This window comes from Falco naumanni, chromosome 15, assembly GCF_017639655.2.
Source record: "Falco naumanni isolate bFalNau1 chromosome 15, bFalNau1.pat, whole genome shotgun sequence".
Taxonomy (NCBI): Eukaryota; Metazoa; Chordata; class Aves; order Falconiformes; family Falconidae; genus Falco; species Falco naumanni.
In genome coordinates this window covers 12,065,313-12,080,400 of record NC_054068.1, presented here as the reverse complement: position 1 = coordinate 12,080,400, position 15,088 = coordinate 12,065,313, and the positions used below count along the sequence as shown (strand labels likewise).

The window sequence follows — 15,088 nt, the reverse complement described above, 5'->3', positions numbered from 1 at the left end:
TTGCAGCAAGGGAAAACAGTAGTAAAGAATGTTACCTGGAATCCCTAAATTTATTGGCTGAGGAAAGTAAAAGCTGCTTACATCTGTTAATGTAGTAGTATCTATTTTTTGTATTTTATTTTCATCAGCTACCAAATGGAGTCTTTCTAGGATGATGCAGTTAGCTCTGTGAAGTCACGTTCCTGATGAGAATAATTTCTGTGCCACTTATGTGCTGTTCTATAACTTGGATGCTATTGGAGAAGAGGGATACCCGAGAAATTTAGCTTTAATTTATTATCTTGTTTCAGTTAGGAAAAAACCAAAACAACCTCTTCCTGTCAACTGTTCTTTCCATTTTTACTTGATTCCTACTTCCTCAGTCTTTAATTTTTTGATAGCTGGCATTTGGTCTGAAACTGAGAATGGAGTTAGTCTGGTTTTACATTATTTCTGTCTTTGTGTTGAATGTGATGCTGTAAATGATAGCTACTTCCTTCTTTTGGTAGCGTGATGAAAAGCATCTGGACAGTATTGCTGGTAAGTTTTGCAGTCTTCATAATTAAGACGTTCCTCTTGTTTTCTGCGTTGAAAATGCTCAAAATAAGTTACCATAATATATTGGTAAACAACGAAGACGGCTCTGCTGGACATTGCAGTCTGGCTCAGAAATCTTTTATTATTATATTTAACATTTTTCATGTACTAAAGTGTTGCAAAAATAATACACCAGTATGAACATAACAATTTAGAAAGTATAAATGTATGCCAACCTAAATTGAATCTCCTTCAACCAGTATAGCACTTAGAAACAACCTGGTACATATAAAATATTTTATTCAGCAACTGCCTCTGCTGGAACAACTTCCAAAAGCATCTGAAGGTGCATAGTGATGGGCTCTGAGGAAAAAACATTATTGTTAGAGGTTTTATGAAAGAACATTATTTCTATTCATACTTATTCCTAAGTGACAAAATTATCCTTGTGAGTATGTATTTTTCTGTATTCATATCTCATCAAACTTGAAAAATAATGTGTAGGCAATAAAAAGTGTCTTAAGATTCAAGCTGCAGCATTCCAGGGTTCTAAACTTGCTCTTAATAGAATACAATGCTTCTAATTACATAATATTTAATTAATCCCAAGGGGCAGGAGAGACTATGGAAATTTTTTAATGTCGGTGTCTGTAGAACTACTAATTCTTTCTTAAGCTTGTTCACTTTCCTTTTTAGAAATAGCTGTGTGTCTGGTTTCCCTGAGATAATTGCAGGGTTGCTCTTGAGACTACGCAAAATTATTTTATAAATGGTTTCAGTGGTTTTTTGCAGCTTTCACTTTACTGAGCAGTACTGTGATAATTTTTTCGTCTTGATCCTGTTAATGTTTTCTTTAGTAAGTATAGTAAAATTCATAACCTGAGCTAAAACCATAGTATGTTGTGGCATAGGAATGTAATGTCTGCTAACCTTTAGTTAATGGCTGAAGCAATGTTTTGAAATTGAAAAACTAGCTTTACAGATAAAATAGCTCTGGTAACTTTAAAATCAGTTTCTTTGTGCTACTACTGCTTTTTGGGTTTGGGTTTTGGTTTTTTTTTTTGTGAACTAAGTTTTGTTTTTCCTGAAGTCAGACAATGGTGCTTTTGTTTGTTTTTTTCCTCTCACAGGAAGAAGTAAAATACAGTCTTTAGTAAAGCTCACCATGGGCCACTCTATGTCTGGAAAATTGCCTCCTTCCACATCACAGCTCATGTGATGGACCGTATATAATGAGCTTCATTACAGTAATTAATCTAAAACTTCGAAATGTTCTGTTGAATTTGGAGCCAGCTATCTGAGGTATACTTACTTGATATTTTTTGGGGCCAGTTGAATTTAAAATGAACAAAAAGTACATAAACTATAAGTCCACTAAGTATAAATAAAACACAGTACAAATAGGGCAATTCAGGTGCACTGATGATTGGTGCCAATACCAGTAAAATGGAGACTAATGTCACTATGACTGGAATTATGATGGGTACCTGCAAGACACAAACAAAGCACAAAATAACTTGTTTTGTTGTTCTTACGGCGGTTGCATATATGAAAGAATATATTCATTGCCTTACGAATTTTTTCCTTTTAAAATTTCTGGAATTAGATGGGGTAATTGAAAGAGTAACAAGAATATGGATAGGGAAACCCCTTCTGCTAAATCATTGACCAAGATCTCTTTGTCTGTATTGCAAATTACGGTGTAAAAATTTGCATTCTCATGAATTTGGGACCCAACTCCAGTGCCATGAGCTGGAGTCTTACTCTTGAGTACTCAGTGGTAGTCTGCTGACTGCAGCTTCCCATCCCTGACCATCTGGCTTGTAGTAAACACCCTGGAATTTTTTCCCAGTGCTTACGAGCTTTGTCCCAGTGCAAAACTGGAACAAAGTGAAGAACTACAAATAAATGGCTATGTTTTAGGTAAGGAAAAAACAAACAAACTATGAGTCTGCCTGAGGATGTTGTTTAAACGTGCAAATATTTAGGATGAGTTCATGTTTCAGTATTTGTGGGAATGGAGGAAAAGCCATACTGAATGCTGAACTTACCCTGATTGGTCTCTTGAGTTCCTTTCTTGTGAACCTCATAACAATGAGCGCAAGTACAGTTAAACCATAAAATATCCAGACTGCAAAACTAAAATAATTTATGAGTGTGTCAATGTCACCAGGGATAATATAAATAATAGCAATGGCCCCCTAAAAACAAAACCAAAAATTAGTATAGTCTACTATAAAAGAAGCCTGAATTTTACTGATGTGTCAGTAAGGGGATGTTTGGTGTTCTAGAGCAGGATCTGTGAATGCGCTTGCTTAAATATTTGGGTGTAAGTGTATTGCAGCACCTTTAAAGATAGTGTCCACATCCTGCCAACGTGGGGGTTTTTGTGTGCAATTTTAATTCCATTTTAAGTCAAAAGAATTAAAATTTGTATCTGTTAATCTGTTCTGTTGTTGACTGCGTGTTTTGGAGTAAATGAAGATACTAAATATATTTTTAGGTTATTAAAGTTACTGGGAGTCAACAGAACTGAACTTTTATCTTGTTTTACCTTGAAGAGAAATGGGTAGAATAAAACTAACAAGATATTCTAGACTTATTTTAAAATGTATTTACTGAATAGAATTTTTTTTTTAGTGACATGTAAATTCGTTCTTGGAGAAAATAGGGTAGTAGTAGCTTGTGTTCAAGCATCTTGTGGAATGAGGGATTTCCCTAATACTAATAATTTAGTTTTTAATTTGTTTTCATTCTGTGACTCCTTAAACATTTTGATTTTAAAATCCAGTTCTGGAATAAAACTTCAAATTGAGAAGTTGGAGGGGGTTTATATAGTCCTTTTTCCTATAATGTGTTCAGTAGTTCTCTTGTCTAGATAGTCAGTGTTGAGAATGATAGTAAGAAATTGTGAAAGCATGTATTACTGGAGAATTTTTGTTGCTAATTTTTCTGTACTTAGAATATATACTTACATAAAATATGATAGCAGGTGCTGGCGTTAAACGCTTAACACTAATGTAGGATAGCACCTTTAGCATGTGCCCTTCACGACCTGCAACATAAACAAGTCTGACAAAACAAAAACAAGGCAATCTTGTTAGTGTGGCACCTACACTTTAAGTGGCATTACTAAAAAAGAAAATAAATAAAACCAAGGACCATTCATTTTCAAGTTTGTTTTATTGTGTGGCTACATCTAACTATAATTTCATCTGTATTTCCTTTGAATATGCAGTGAGATTTAAGGAGTATTGTAGACTAAATATGGGAAATACCAGTAGTAAAGCAGTGAACTTGAAACTAATTCTGAACCAGTATTAAAGTAGTGAATGTGAAATCAATTTCAGAATCATTAGTTTGCACATTTAATTTAAAATTAATCTTGGAAAAATGGTAGCAACTGTGGCCCTTTCAATTAAATATTTCCTTTTAAATTTGCTTCATACCAAAAAGCTACATTGACAGCCTTCTGTCTAGAAATTGGTCTTTGCAGCCCTGTCGTATTCAGATGAATTGGAAATTTAAAATATTTTTGAATAGTAAATGGAAGTGTTGAACAACTGATAGAAAGGAATAGCTTCTTTCCAATTCTTATCTTGATCATTACTGTTGTAGTCATGTTTGTACTGGTGGCAGTTTAGCTTTAAACTTGATGAGAGGTGGGACGAAAAAAACCCCAACCTTTTGTGCCCTATCCACTTTGAATTAATATAAGACCGTATTTTCTAATTTATCAAACCTGCATAGCCACTGTTTCTTTTGAAAATTAAACAACACAGCTAGATTTGCTGGTACTTTTTAATGTCTGTATCTTTGTGTGTGTAGATACATAGCTGTATATGTAAATTTTTCCATCCTTTAAATTTATTTTTTTTTAAGATACTTGGAATGGGAGCTTACCTGCCTGCAGTAAAACAGGTCCCATTGGCAGATCCAATTGTAGAAAAGGCCACAAAGAGAGGAACTATCCAAGAGGCTGGATAAAGGACTCTATCTCCAAATGTCTGGAATATGGGATTAAAATGAATAATTTTTGTCATTTTAACTACGATTTACCGTAAAGATATTACTGGTTTATTCAGTTATGCTGGAGCTTCTTTAAAAGAACAGTAAATGGGTATCTAAGGTATGTTACCAATAAAAACATATGTTGTATATTTTGTGTAGTTATTAGAGAATGCTTTGCCAAATGAAGACCTGGATTAATTCATGAACTACTCTTCACAGAGTGGAATGTTGTTGTCATGGTGTTTCAGATGCAGCATCTGTAGGAAACATTGGGAGGCAGATGTAAAAGATAAACAGAAATCAAATTCTGTTAGAGAGTCCTGGTTTGGGAGCGTGTCTGCAAAATAACAAAGCAGATGGCATTGCAGCAGAGCACCATGCATACGGAAGCTGGTGTTTCAACCTATGTAAAAAGAGTAACGCTGGTGGCAACAGCATGACAGCCTAAGCCTTATGGGTGAATGAGTAAAGGACAAACTTGCTAAGGGCTTTCACTACATTTTGGTTTTTACTTGTGCCATGGTATGCTGGTTGTCACTGCAGGATGGATTAAATCTAATGTAGGTACATCGATCTACTGTAAATTAATTTGAATTAAAACTTTTTTTGACAGGTGGGTTTGGGGGTTTTAGTTGGGGGGTTGCTAACTTTTTTGAGTAAACCAAACATAAAAGAGTTCTGGTTTTGCACAAGTGTAATATCTGTGCTGTTTCTTTGTCCAGTAGTAGGACGCTCATCAGTGCTAAGCAAGAAGTCTACTTACAGATGTATTGACCTTCTCATACAGTGCACTCCTTTTGCTGTTTGCTGTGCTTCCATTGTACTGCTCAGTGGCAGTTCTGAGATTTTGTTAATTTAGTCTGAGTTTAGTGCTAGCTGGTTTAGTGTGTTGCTGAGATTGTAAGTTTAGTGGTTTTTTGAAGAGGGCTAGTTAAACAAGACATAACGATATATAAATTAGTGTACCTCTTGATGCAAACAAGATGCTGAAATGTACTGAAGCTCTACAGTTTAAAAGGTTTTATTTTTTAAGATTTTGAAGTATTTCAGCATCAGTGCGCTTCTTTACTGTACTGCAGTGTATTTTGCAAACACGTCATGTGCTGTTTGTTTTCCCCAAAAATTAGTACCAGGAAAAGTTGCTGCATGACCTCAACTATTGTTTCAGAGACATGTCCCACAGCAAATTTACAAGTAGAACTGAAAGGACAGATGTGCTTGCTTAGGTTTTCAAAATTATACAGTCTTTCATTTTATCTGTAATAGTATATCTTGCAGTACTGTAAAAAGGATATTTCTTAGTTTTATTAAGAAAACAAGAACGAGTGAATTATGGACTGCTTGCTGTTATCTCGAGAACGACAAACTTTGATCTACTGTCATTTTGCATGTGCTTGTTTCTCAGAAATACTGGAAGCACTGTAGAGGGCAAAGCAGCAGTCGGATGTTTTTCCTTCCATCTTTTTGGTGCTAATGGAAGAGTCAAGCTCGGAGCTGCAGTGTTTACAAAATGTTAGCTGAGGACTGCGTTACTTTTTATACCTTTTTAAAAAATGATTTTCTTGGGATATGACAGAACTACTGTTTAAGCATTACTGAAATATAAATTTTAGATTAAGAAATGACAGATAATGAGCGATAAAGTGGCACTGACAGCATAGACAGAAATCAATTGTATTTTAAGAAAAAGTATAGGTTCCTTTTTGCTCAGGACTTCAATGCACACAGTCTTCTTCAGATACTCTATTACAAAATAAAGTGGCTTACCACAGCAACTGCCTGGGACTGCAGGAGTTCTGTTGAAGTCATTACGGTGAAATACGAAATGTTTATCAGAACGTAACAAACTGTAACCAAGGGGATCCCAATAATTATAGATAGCGGTAGATTTCTAAAGAATGCAAAAGTAAGACTCCGTCAGCATTGCTATATCACTGGTAGAGTTGTCATAGTAAACTGTGGACTCTTACTTTTCCTCATATGCTTTTCAGTTATATTTACGTTTTTTTATTGTAGAGCCATGGAAATCAAGATTTTTAAAAAGGAAAAATACAAATTTATGCAAATTTATGAAGCCTGTAATAGGTGCTAATTAGCTTTGTTACTGCTTAAACTTTGAATAACCATTGCTTTTAAAAACAAACTAAAATATTAAGTGTTTGATTTTTGTTATTAGAAACACTGCTTTCCTACATATTTTTACCTGTAAGGATTTTTAAGTTCTTCTGTGATGTAATTGAGTTGATTCCTGGAAGAAAAAACATTCATGGAATGTTATTAGCAGTCAGGTATTGAAATACTAGTATGTTACCAAGTCAGGTAACATATTTCTTGTGTTACTGGTTTTTACCTTTTCAGTTTTTTTTTTTAAAAAAACAACAGCTACAAACAATGTTTTAGGTTTTTGCCCTGCATTTTTACCACTTAAGTGAGCTGCTTATCCAAATGTCAGCCTCTTCGTTCACCATCTTTTCCTCCATTATTTTTTCCTTCTCACAGTTTTAGAACTATCTTTGAGATTTTGGAATGATATTGTCTAAGTTCTTGGATAAAATATCCCAGAATAACAGCACAAAAAATTGACAGATGTTTATCTCAGATTTACAAGATTGCCTTTCAGCTTCAAGCTTTGCACTATCTGGGTCTTTTCAAATAAAAGCACAAGTGTGCCCATTGCAAGGACTGAAGCAAGTCTGCTGATGTTTCACAATTGTTCTGTAAGTCATGTTGTCCAGAAAACTGGCATGAAAACGTTTTTAAGGTTTACACCTATCAGAATTACAATTTCCAAATACTCATTTTTGCTGGAGCACGTAGACCAGATTGAAACAAAATTTCTACTTGTCGCTTCTGAAAACGTGAGGAGTTTGTATTTACATTTTAACAGGGTGATTTTCAAACGGTGCTGCGTGGTGATTACATACTGAAATAATTGTTTAGGCACCAGCTTCCTTGCTCACCTGAGAAATCGAGGTGAACGTCTGAATTGACAGACTTGCATGACTGGGCGAAGACACTCAAGCTTGGAAATAAAGCCTGAAGAAGTAATCCATTTTAAAAATAAACTCAGTTTTAAGCATCTAAATGGAACTTGCTTTGTTGTAAGTTTTAAGATTTATTATATTATTACCTTCCAAAATACAGATGTGTATGCAAACTTTTACAGTTTGAACATGTAAAAATAGCATTAATGGATCAGACCTTGATAGGAGATTTGTGCCAACAGAGCCCTAGACCACCTGACATTCCCTTTAGTTTCAGGAAATGAAAAATGTAAACTATTTTCCAGACTGTGGCAGAGATTAAATTAAATATTCCTGCCAGTAAATAAATTTAGTCTTACAAAAATAATTCTGGAAAGCACTCGGAATTCTGATTATTAAATATAAATGCTGTATATAGAACATGGGTGTAAACCTAAAGCCATCCATATCTGTGATTATTTCCAAATGTGTTTTCTTAAATCTAACATGGTAATGGCTAAACAAATGTGGAGATTTTTAATTGAAAGTTCCTCAGGGAAGAAAATGTCATTGTTTTTTCTATTAATTCAAAAATGAAACTAGAATAAGAAAAATATAAAAGTTGAGCCTTATGAATTCTGACACTTTTTGTTTTGATTTGTTGGTTTTTTTTTTTTTTATTATATCATCCTGTACTAATCAAACACCACTGCATACTTCACAAGAAGTGGAATTTGATGGGGTACCTGTAGGGGCTCTGGGAAGGCTATTTTGCCTAACATAATGGAGTTAAACTGTGTTATATTCTCGTTACCACAGTATTTAAGCACCTTCAGCAGCAAAGCAGTAGCCCTTTCGGGATCTAGTATAGGGGTTCTTTCCCTAATAAACAGTAACTTGAGGATTAAGGGGTAGGGGGTGGGCCAGGGCTTTTTGGTTTTATTTAGTTGTTTGGGGTTTTTTAACCAAACTGGTGTTCTTTTTCCAGAATTCATTAAGAGATTCTTAATAACAAGTCAGATGTTAACTTTTTCAGATCACATCTTTGAGCTCTACAGGGAGAGAGTAAACCAGTTAAAGGCTGTTAAACTGTAACTATTAATGCTAGTAAAGATACCTTACCATCCATCATATGCCCAGAGTCCATTGTAAAATGCCAAACTGATGGAGCCAACAGAAATTTTACTGTCCTTAAAAGAATCTTGAAAGTTTTCAGTTTTTCCTGCAAATAAGACATAATTACGGATCAATGTTGAAATTAATTCCTTTAAAATCCCACCAGATGAAGAAGCATTCCAACATCTGTTTAATGTTTTGAAACTTCTCACTGTTAAAATCAATTAATACCTATTCTTATTAGCACATCTGTCATGTTGCATTTCCCACCCACCTCCCTTCTCTGAAAGAAAGTGTCATAGTTCCCAAGAGATCTGGAACTAAAACATTGAATGAAGAGAGCCTTATTGTTGTGCCACTTTGGTCAGTGGGAAATTTTTTAATGGTCACAGCGGAAGCTAAAATAATTTTTGCAAGTAAAGTATATTTAATTACCTTGTGCAAGGAGAACAATTCCACTTACAATAATGATTGTGACAATGATCATTTTAGTAGCTGTGAGAAAATTCTGGAGATAGCTTCCCAGCTTCACACTCAGTGAATTCACTATTGTAATGATCACTAAAAGAAAGAAGTTTATGAATTTCTGCATTAAATTTGTCAGAATTGAAAGTTGCATTTTAAACCTCCCCCACCCCCTTTACTGTACTGCTTTTTCCTTCTACTGTTTGTCTGTATTATTGATACAGTTTTTTAACGTGCTATGTTTGGATAACTTGGGAAACTTTTTCCTTGTTATTTTAAGAATTAGATTTTGATATACCTTTAACAAAAAAATACATTGAAGTTACACCATATTCTGATAAATACAGAAATAATACCTCTACACAATTTTTCTTCCTTTTTTTGCTAGACATAAGCATTCATTACACAGTTGTATCTAAATAAAGATAAAAGAAACTTAGACGGGGAACAAACCATTTTTAAACCTATACTTTTTATGTATTGTTGAATTAGCTCCTGTGGGAAGGACTCCTGAAGTCTCGTGATGGGGCCAAATGGAAATTGCTATGCAGTTATGGATCTTGCCTCTTTTTTAAAAAAAGTATGAATCTTACCAATGGCAGCTGCTGCAAGACACTTGATAACAGCTGGGGGAGGATCGCAACCTGGATAAAAAGGAGCCGATGCATATTCTGCAAAGCTGAGACAAATAATTGCAAATGAACTGGGTTTTGTGACGAGTAAGCTTGTCCAAGAAAACAGAAATGCTGGAATCGGGCCAAACGCCTCCATAAGGTAAGGATATTCTCCCCCGGATTTTGTGATCATTGTGCCAAGCTCAGCAAAACAAAGTGCACCTGAACAGCAAGAAAAGCATTTATTACTGGTTTAGTTCATACTAAGCTATGACTAACAGATTATCACTTTTCAACTGGTAGAAAAGTTAATGAAATGGATGTATACAATGCATCGTTACTTTTTTCATATTTCTGTACGTTCTACTGTAGACGCAAACCAAAAATGTAATTACTTATGAGCAACTGAAAAAATATACAGAAACTTAATAGCTTCAGCATTCTGGACTGTTAGTCCAGAATTTACGACTATTGGTGTTTAAGGCTTCAGCAAAGAAATTACAAATACTCTGATTTCATACTAGATTACTGTTTAAGAAACCAACACTGTAAGAAGCATCTAAGTGACAGCTGCACTGGCTGACCTACCTTTTGGAGACTTAAAAAAAAGTATTTCATGCACAATTTTGAAGTAAAATGTCTATAAAGCTCAGTTTTAAAGCGCAGCGATATTTCTAGATTTATTGCTATAGCTGGTATCAAAGGCTTTTTGCCTGTGCTCTGTATCTGACACAGTGCCCGAAGAATTCCTCTTTGGTTTACTGCTAGAAATATTTTTAGGTGCTTGGTGCTAATGTTTGAGATCATAGAATTAAATTCATACAATTACACAAGTGGAAAAATAGCAGAAGTACTTAGTTCACTGCTAGTAATTTTCACGTTTTGGTTGTGATTTAAGTAGAAAAGTATTCTCTTTGTTATTAGTGGATGAAGTCAGCAAAAGTAAAACCTACTTCCAAAATGAACTACAAGTGTACTTTACAACTTTAAAAATTTATAAACAGCACATACTCTAAGTGTTTGCCTGAGTTGTGCTACACTCATCAGGATATGACTGACCTTGGTCTAGGAGCTGTTATTAATTGGTGAAATGAGAGTAGTATGCAGAAACAGTAGAAACAAAGATTTAAGCAAAGATTGAAATTCTTTATTGATCAATTTACCTAATGTCGCAAGAATTCCACAGGCTGCCCAGATGGTTAAACAAGGACCCACTGCTCCAACATTGGCAAGTACTGATTTTGGAGAAACAAAGATACCTGAGCCAATAATTGTACCAACAATCATACAGATTCCACTGATGAGGCCAACCTTGAAATAAAATGAGACATCTTGGTAAAGTATATTTCTAATAATTCCATAATTACTTCTCGGTGTAATACAATTAGAGTAATTGTTATTACTGACTTTTTTTTTCAGCTTTCAACATACAGCTTCCACAAATATTAAGCCATGTGAAGGTTTCTCTTTTCTTTACAAGACGCATATGCACCTTGTGGCATACTCTGCCATTTCCAAAAGTGCAGTTATTTGGACTTTGCCTGTGTATTTGTTGTATCAAACTGTCCTTTAGGTTATGCGGGTCTCAAATCAAACCTTACACAGGTGAACACCCCCTCTCCACCCTGATTAAACACTGAAATTCTTTTCTGAGCACTTGAGGAATTCTGAATTTTCTAAGCTTCAAAAATTTGCTTTTTTGGATGGAGCGTAGTTGTTGTTCAGCTTTCCTCTCCTTGATTCAGGTATTTCTGCACAGGCATTATCTTGATGCTGCTAGGTGGTGAAAAGATCATGTTCTGACTTTGTAGTGACCTACATGTTACAGGAAACTAGTAAAACTCAAGGTATTTCCTGCTAAAAAAACAGTAGCATGGGCTGCTTAAATTGTCCTGCTAGTTACAGCTGTCCAATAACATCAATATTCTTCCAGTCTTGACACCAAACTAAAATTACATAGAGAATCTTTCTCCAGGTTATTTAAATTTTAAGAGGGATTGCACTCCCTCCTGAGAGCAAGTGACACATCTGTTTTCTAAAGCATTTGGAATTTTCTGGAGGAGACAAATTTTCACTTCTCTTTCTCTACCAGCGGCTATTTTATGGCTATAAACACCAACAAACTTTCAGAAGCAACGAGGTGAACAACCCACTTCATCCTCTGAGAGGTACATGGAGAAAGAAACGGTGAAGTTTAGAGAGTGTCTCACTTGATCAACTTCGAAGTTATCAGAAAAAATATTTCAAATATAATTTAAAATAATATGGCTTTTTTTTTAAGTATCAGAGCTATTTAACTAGCAGTAGTTTCCTAAAATGTAAACCAACGACACGGTCAAGATATTAGTACATGGCTGTCACATTGGGACACAGTTGCAGTTTTTGTACAGAGATGCACATGCAAAGAGCCCCCCCCCCCCCCCCCCCCCCCGCCAGCCCCTCGCACACACACGGGCTGAAAACACAAAGTTTTGCCTGCTTTTGTAGGTTCGTCGTTTCGGGTTGGTGGCTCTGAATGGATTCTCCATCCTCTTTTCCGTTGGCCTTTCCTTTTCTTTTCCTCAAGCTTTCTTCACCCATTTGGCTCAATTGTTGAAATCTCTAAGGAAATAAAAACAATTATCAGTCTCGCGTATCGATGTTAGCTTGGCTTTTGCTGATACAGAGGCGTCCCAAATACTGTAGGTAAATATTGCCAAAAAACAGACGTGCAAACACACTTGCTCACAGGCAAAGGACTTCCTTCCATCTGACTATCAGCTCAGAGATTAAATCAGAGGCATTACGTTTACTTCACCTTATCCATCTGACTTGCTCTGGAGTTTCCTCATGCCCACCTGGCAGTGAATGTCTTTGTATCTTCCGCCTGGGGTCACATTCAGTGGAGAGGATGTCTTCCCTGGAACAATCTAGGTTTTACAGCTGGTCCCTCCTTTGAATTCCTCCAGACGTCCAGACAGATTAAATCTTTTCTCCCAAAAGCTAGTCTGTTCTCTTATCTAGGAGACCTTCTTTCTGATCTTCATTAAATTAGGCCTTGTCTCAGTTCCTTGAAGATGCAAGTATCTGCTGAACCAAGTGCTGTCTGCTGTAATTGTGTAATTAGCAGCTCTTTGACTCAAAAAGAGTCACCAGAATCCTCTGTGTTGACTCAGGGTGAATACTGCTGCACATTTTGTTCTGTTTAGAATTAGAATGTAAACAGTTGGGTGGGGTTTTTTTTCAAGTTTAAACTTAGACTTGTGTTTTTGTGGGGTTCTCCTGTTTGCCTTAGTATTGGAATCAAATACAAGCTGAGATTGTGAAGGAAATTGGACAGGTTTGGTCCTGATTCTCAAAAGTTGATTCAATCAGAAGTCTCTTCTCTCCTCAGACCTCTGGCTGTAATTACTGGAGTCTGAATGTTGACGATCGTTTTGCAGTTGTACAGGCAGTAATTCAGGAATGCGTCATGTTTAGGCAACTTAACTAGTATCCGGTAATTCTTGGCTACAAAACCTGTGGCATTTTAAATTAACAGAACACTTATCTCAGTACTGCTGGTCTTCAGAAACATTTGGGCTGTAAAGACATCCAGTTTGTTTTGAATTAAAGATTATTTTTTTTTAGAAAAGAAATCATCATGAATCCAACTTCTAAGATTAAACTTAAAATAGAAAATTGCCCACGTAAGGAATGCAGGGCTTGGGTCACTGAATTTTATTACAGTTTTGTACCCAACTTCTGTCTTTAAAGTCATGTACTTAGAACGTTTTAATCAATTGTCTTTTAGCAATTCATACTTTCACTTACCTTTTTTATTTATATTTGTTTGGTGTTAATCGGGTCCGGGAATCTTTGTATATGTATTTCTTTATTTCTCCCGTTAGATTTACCAGCCAGTTAGACAACAAGACATGTCCATGTCTGAAGCCAGAATACGCAGAAGCAGCAGCTTAAGTACAGAGGTTATAAAAGGTAATCATTAAACCTATTCTCAGCCAAGAAGCTTTGAGATAGGAACCACAGGTAAACCAATAGTCCGATTAGTTTATCTTTAAAAAAAAAAAAAGTCTTTGTTCCGTTCATAAGAATGTTTGTCTAGTACCTAACTAATATATTACATAGTGAGAGTGAACCATAATTTGAAAAGTCTATTTTGATGATTTTATGTCAAGCAATTTCTAATTTAGAAATGCTTTGGAAAGATAACCTTGAAGTAATTGTCATATTAAGGGTGCATTAAAAACATCTGTCCAGGTGTTAGCTGCATCCTATTAAAATAGTTGATGTTTTTATCTTGAAAGGTAGAGATGTGTGAACAGAAATTTTTCCTTTTGCTTTTCATTAACGTGAAGGTAATTAAGTGGGCAGCTTGTGTTCCCTTCACTTGCAGTTCAAATTAATTTTTCATTTTTGTGAATGTTTTAAAATCTTGCTTTAGTGAAAAATGCCATTCTCTATTTCTATGCAGTTGTATGTCCGGGAAAAAAGATACTTTATTTCAGCATTCAAGATAAAGTAGCTTCTTTCATTCCAGCTAGTTATCCCTAAAATACTAGCAAAAACCCCTGTAATTATGTTTCAGTTCATTGGTTTTGGCAATGCAGTTGTACAGTTCATTTCCTGCAGGACATCAGACCCTAAATTCTGATCAACCCAATCTAACAACCTAATCTAAAGCTAAAAGATGTACTGGTATTAGTCACCGATGTTAAGACTTATTACCGATGATATGATAATACTTTATGAACAATAGTAGTACAGAATTGGAAATAAAACCAAATTGTTAGACCTAAGTATCAACAAAACTGTGTTCTGGCATGGTTTGACAGTTGGGTTTGGTTTGGTTTAGGTTTTTTTAACCTTTTGTTTAAGCAAGCAGGCTTGATCAACAGGAATTCCTGTCTCTTGTAATGATGATGTAAATCCATGACTAAAAATGGACTGTAAGAAAATGTGAAACAGACTTACACTGGTTTAGGTTTGCTGTGTTTTGTGGTGGTTGAGCCAGACTCTGTGCTGTCAGTGTCTTTCCCCAAGATTGCAAAGTAATGTCAGTACTGAAAACAAAACCAAAGCTGTATTTTATTTTTTTTACTCGCTTTTTTACTATTTCCTCTTTTTGTTCTTGTTTAATTTTCAGAGAAACAGGGATAAGCTTCAAGAGAAGCTCTTCCATGTTAACTAACTTCTTGCTCAAAAACTACCGTCTGAACAATGGTTGGACAAAAATTCTTTTTTTCTACAGGTAAAGAGAAAAAAGAGTTTTAAAATTAGAGTCTTAACTACAAGCATATGAAAAGCCAGATATGAACAACTTATTCCTTTTTTTGCGTCTTTTACAAGGACTTCAAAATACTTTTTATGGTAATTGTAATGTAGGATTCAGTAAACTAAAGTTTTTGTATCCATGAATCGCAG

At 35.3% G+C, this 15,088-nt stretch overlaps 1 protein-coding gene across 1 annotated transcript; it reads right to left on the bottom strand.

The window, feature by feature from the left end:
• Positions 1-799: 799 nt before the first annotated feature.
• Positions 800-13,592, bottom strand: SLC7A9 (solute carrier family 7 member 9). The gene is made up of 13 exons (XM_040615317.1): positions 13,478-13,592; positions 12,161-12,286; positions 10,849-10,996; positions 9,665-9,907; positions 9,042-9,167; positions 8,613-8,712; positions 6,731-6,775; positions 6,295-6,418; positions 4,420-4,523; positions 3,492-3,588; positions 2,568-2,717; positions 1,829-2,003; positions 800-879 (listed from the first exon to the last, which is right to left on the bottom strand). The coding sequence occupies exons 2-13, from the start codon at positions 12,263-12,265 to the stop codon at positions 815-817; spliced, it is 1,482 nt and encodes a 493-aa protein (XP_040471251.1). The 5' UTR covers positions 12,266-12,286; positions 13,478-13,592; the 3' UTR covers positions 800-814.
• Between the last annotated feature and the right edge of the window lie 1,496 nt (positions 13,593-15,088).

What these genes read in the sequence shown, in the direction of transcription:
- SLC7A9 (XM_040615317.1), bottom strand. Translation starts at nt 12,265, where the DNA reads ATGGGTGAAGAAAGCTTGAGGAAAAGAAAAGGAAAGGCCAACGGAAAA. An exon ending in TGGAATTCTTGCGACATTAG is followed by an intron (nt 9,908 to 10,848) that starts GTAAATTGATCA and finishes CTTGCTGTTCAG; the next exon opens with GTGCACTTTGTTTTGCTGAG. An exon ending in CTGGCCCCAAAAAATATCAA is followed by an intron (nt 880 to 1,828) that starts GTAAGTATACCT and finishes TTTTTTCCTCAG; the next exon opens with AGCCCATCACTATGCACCTT.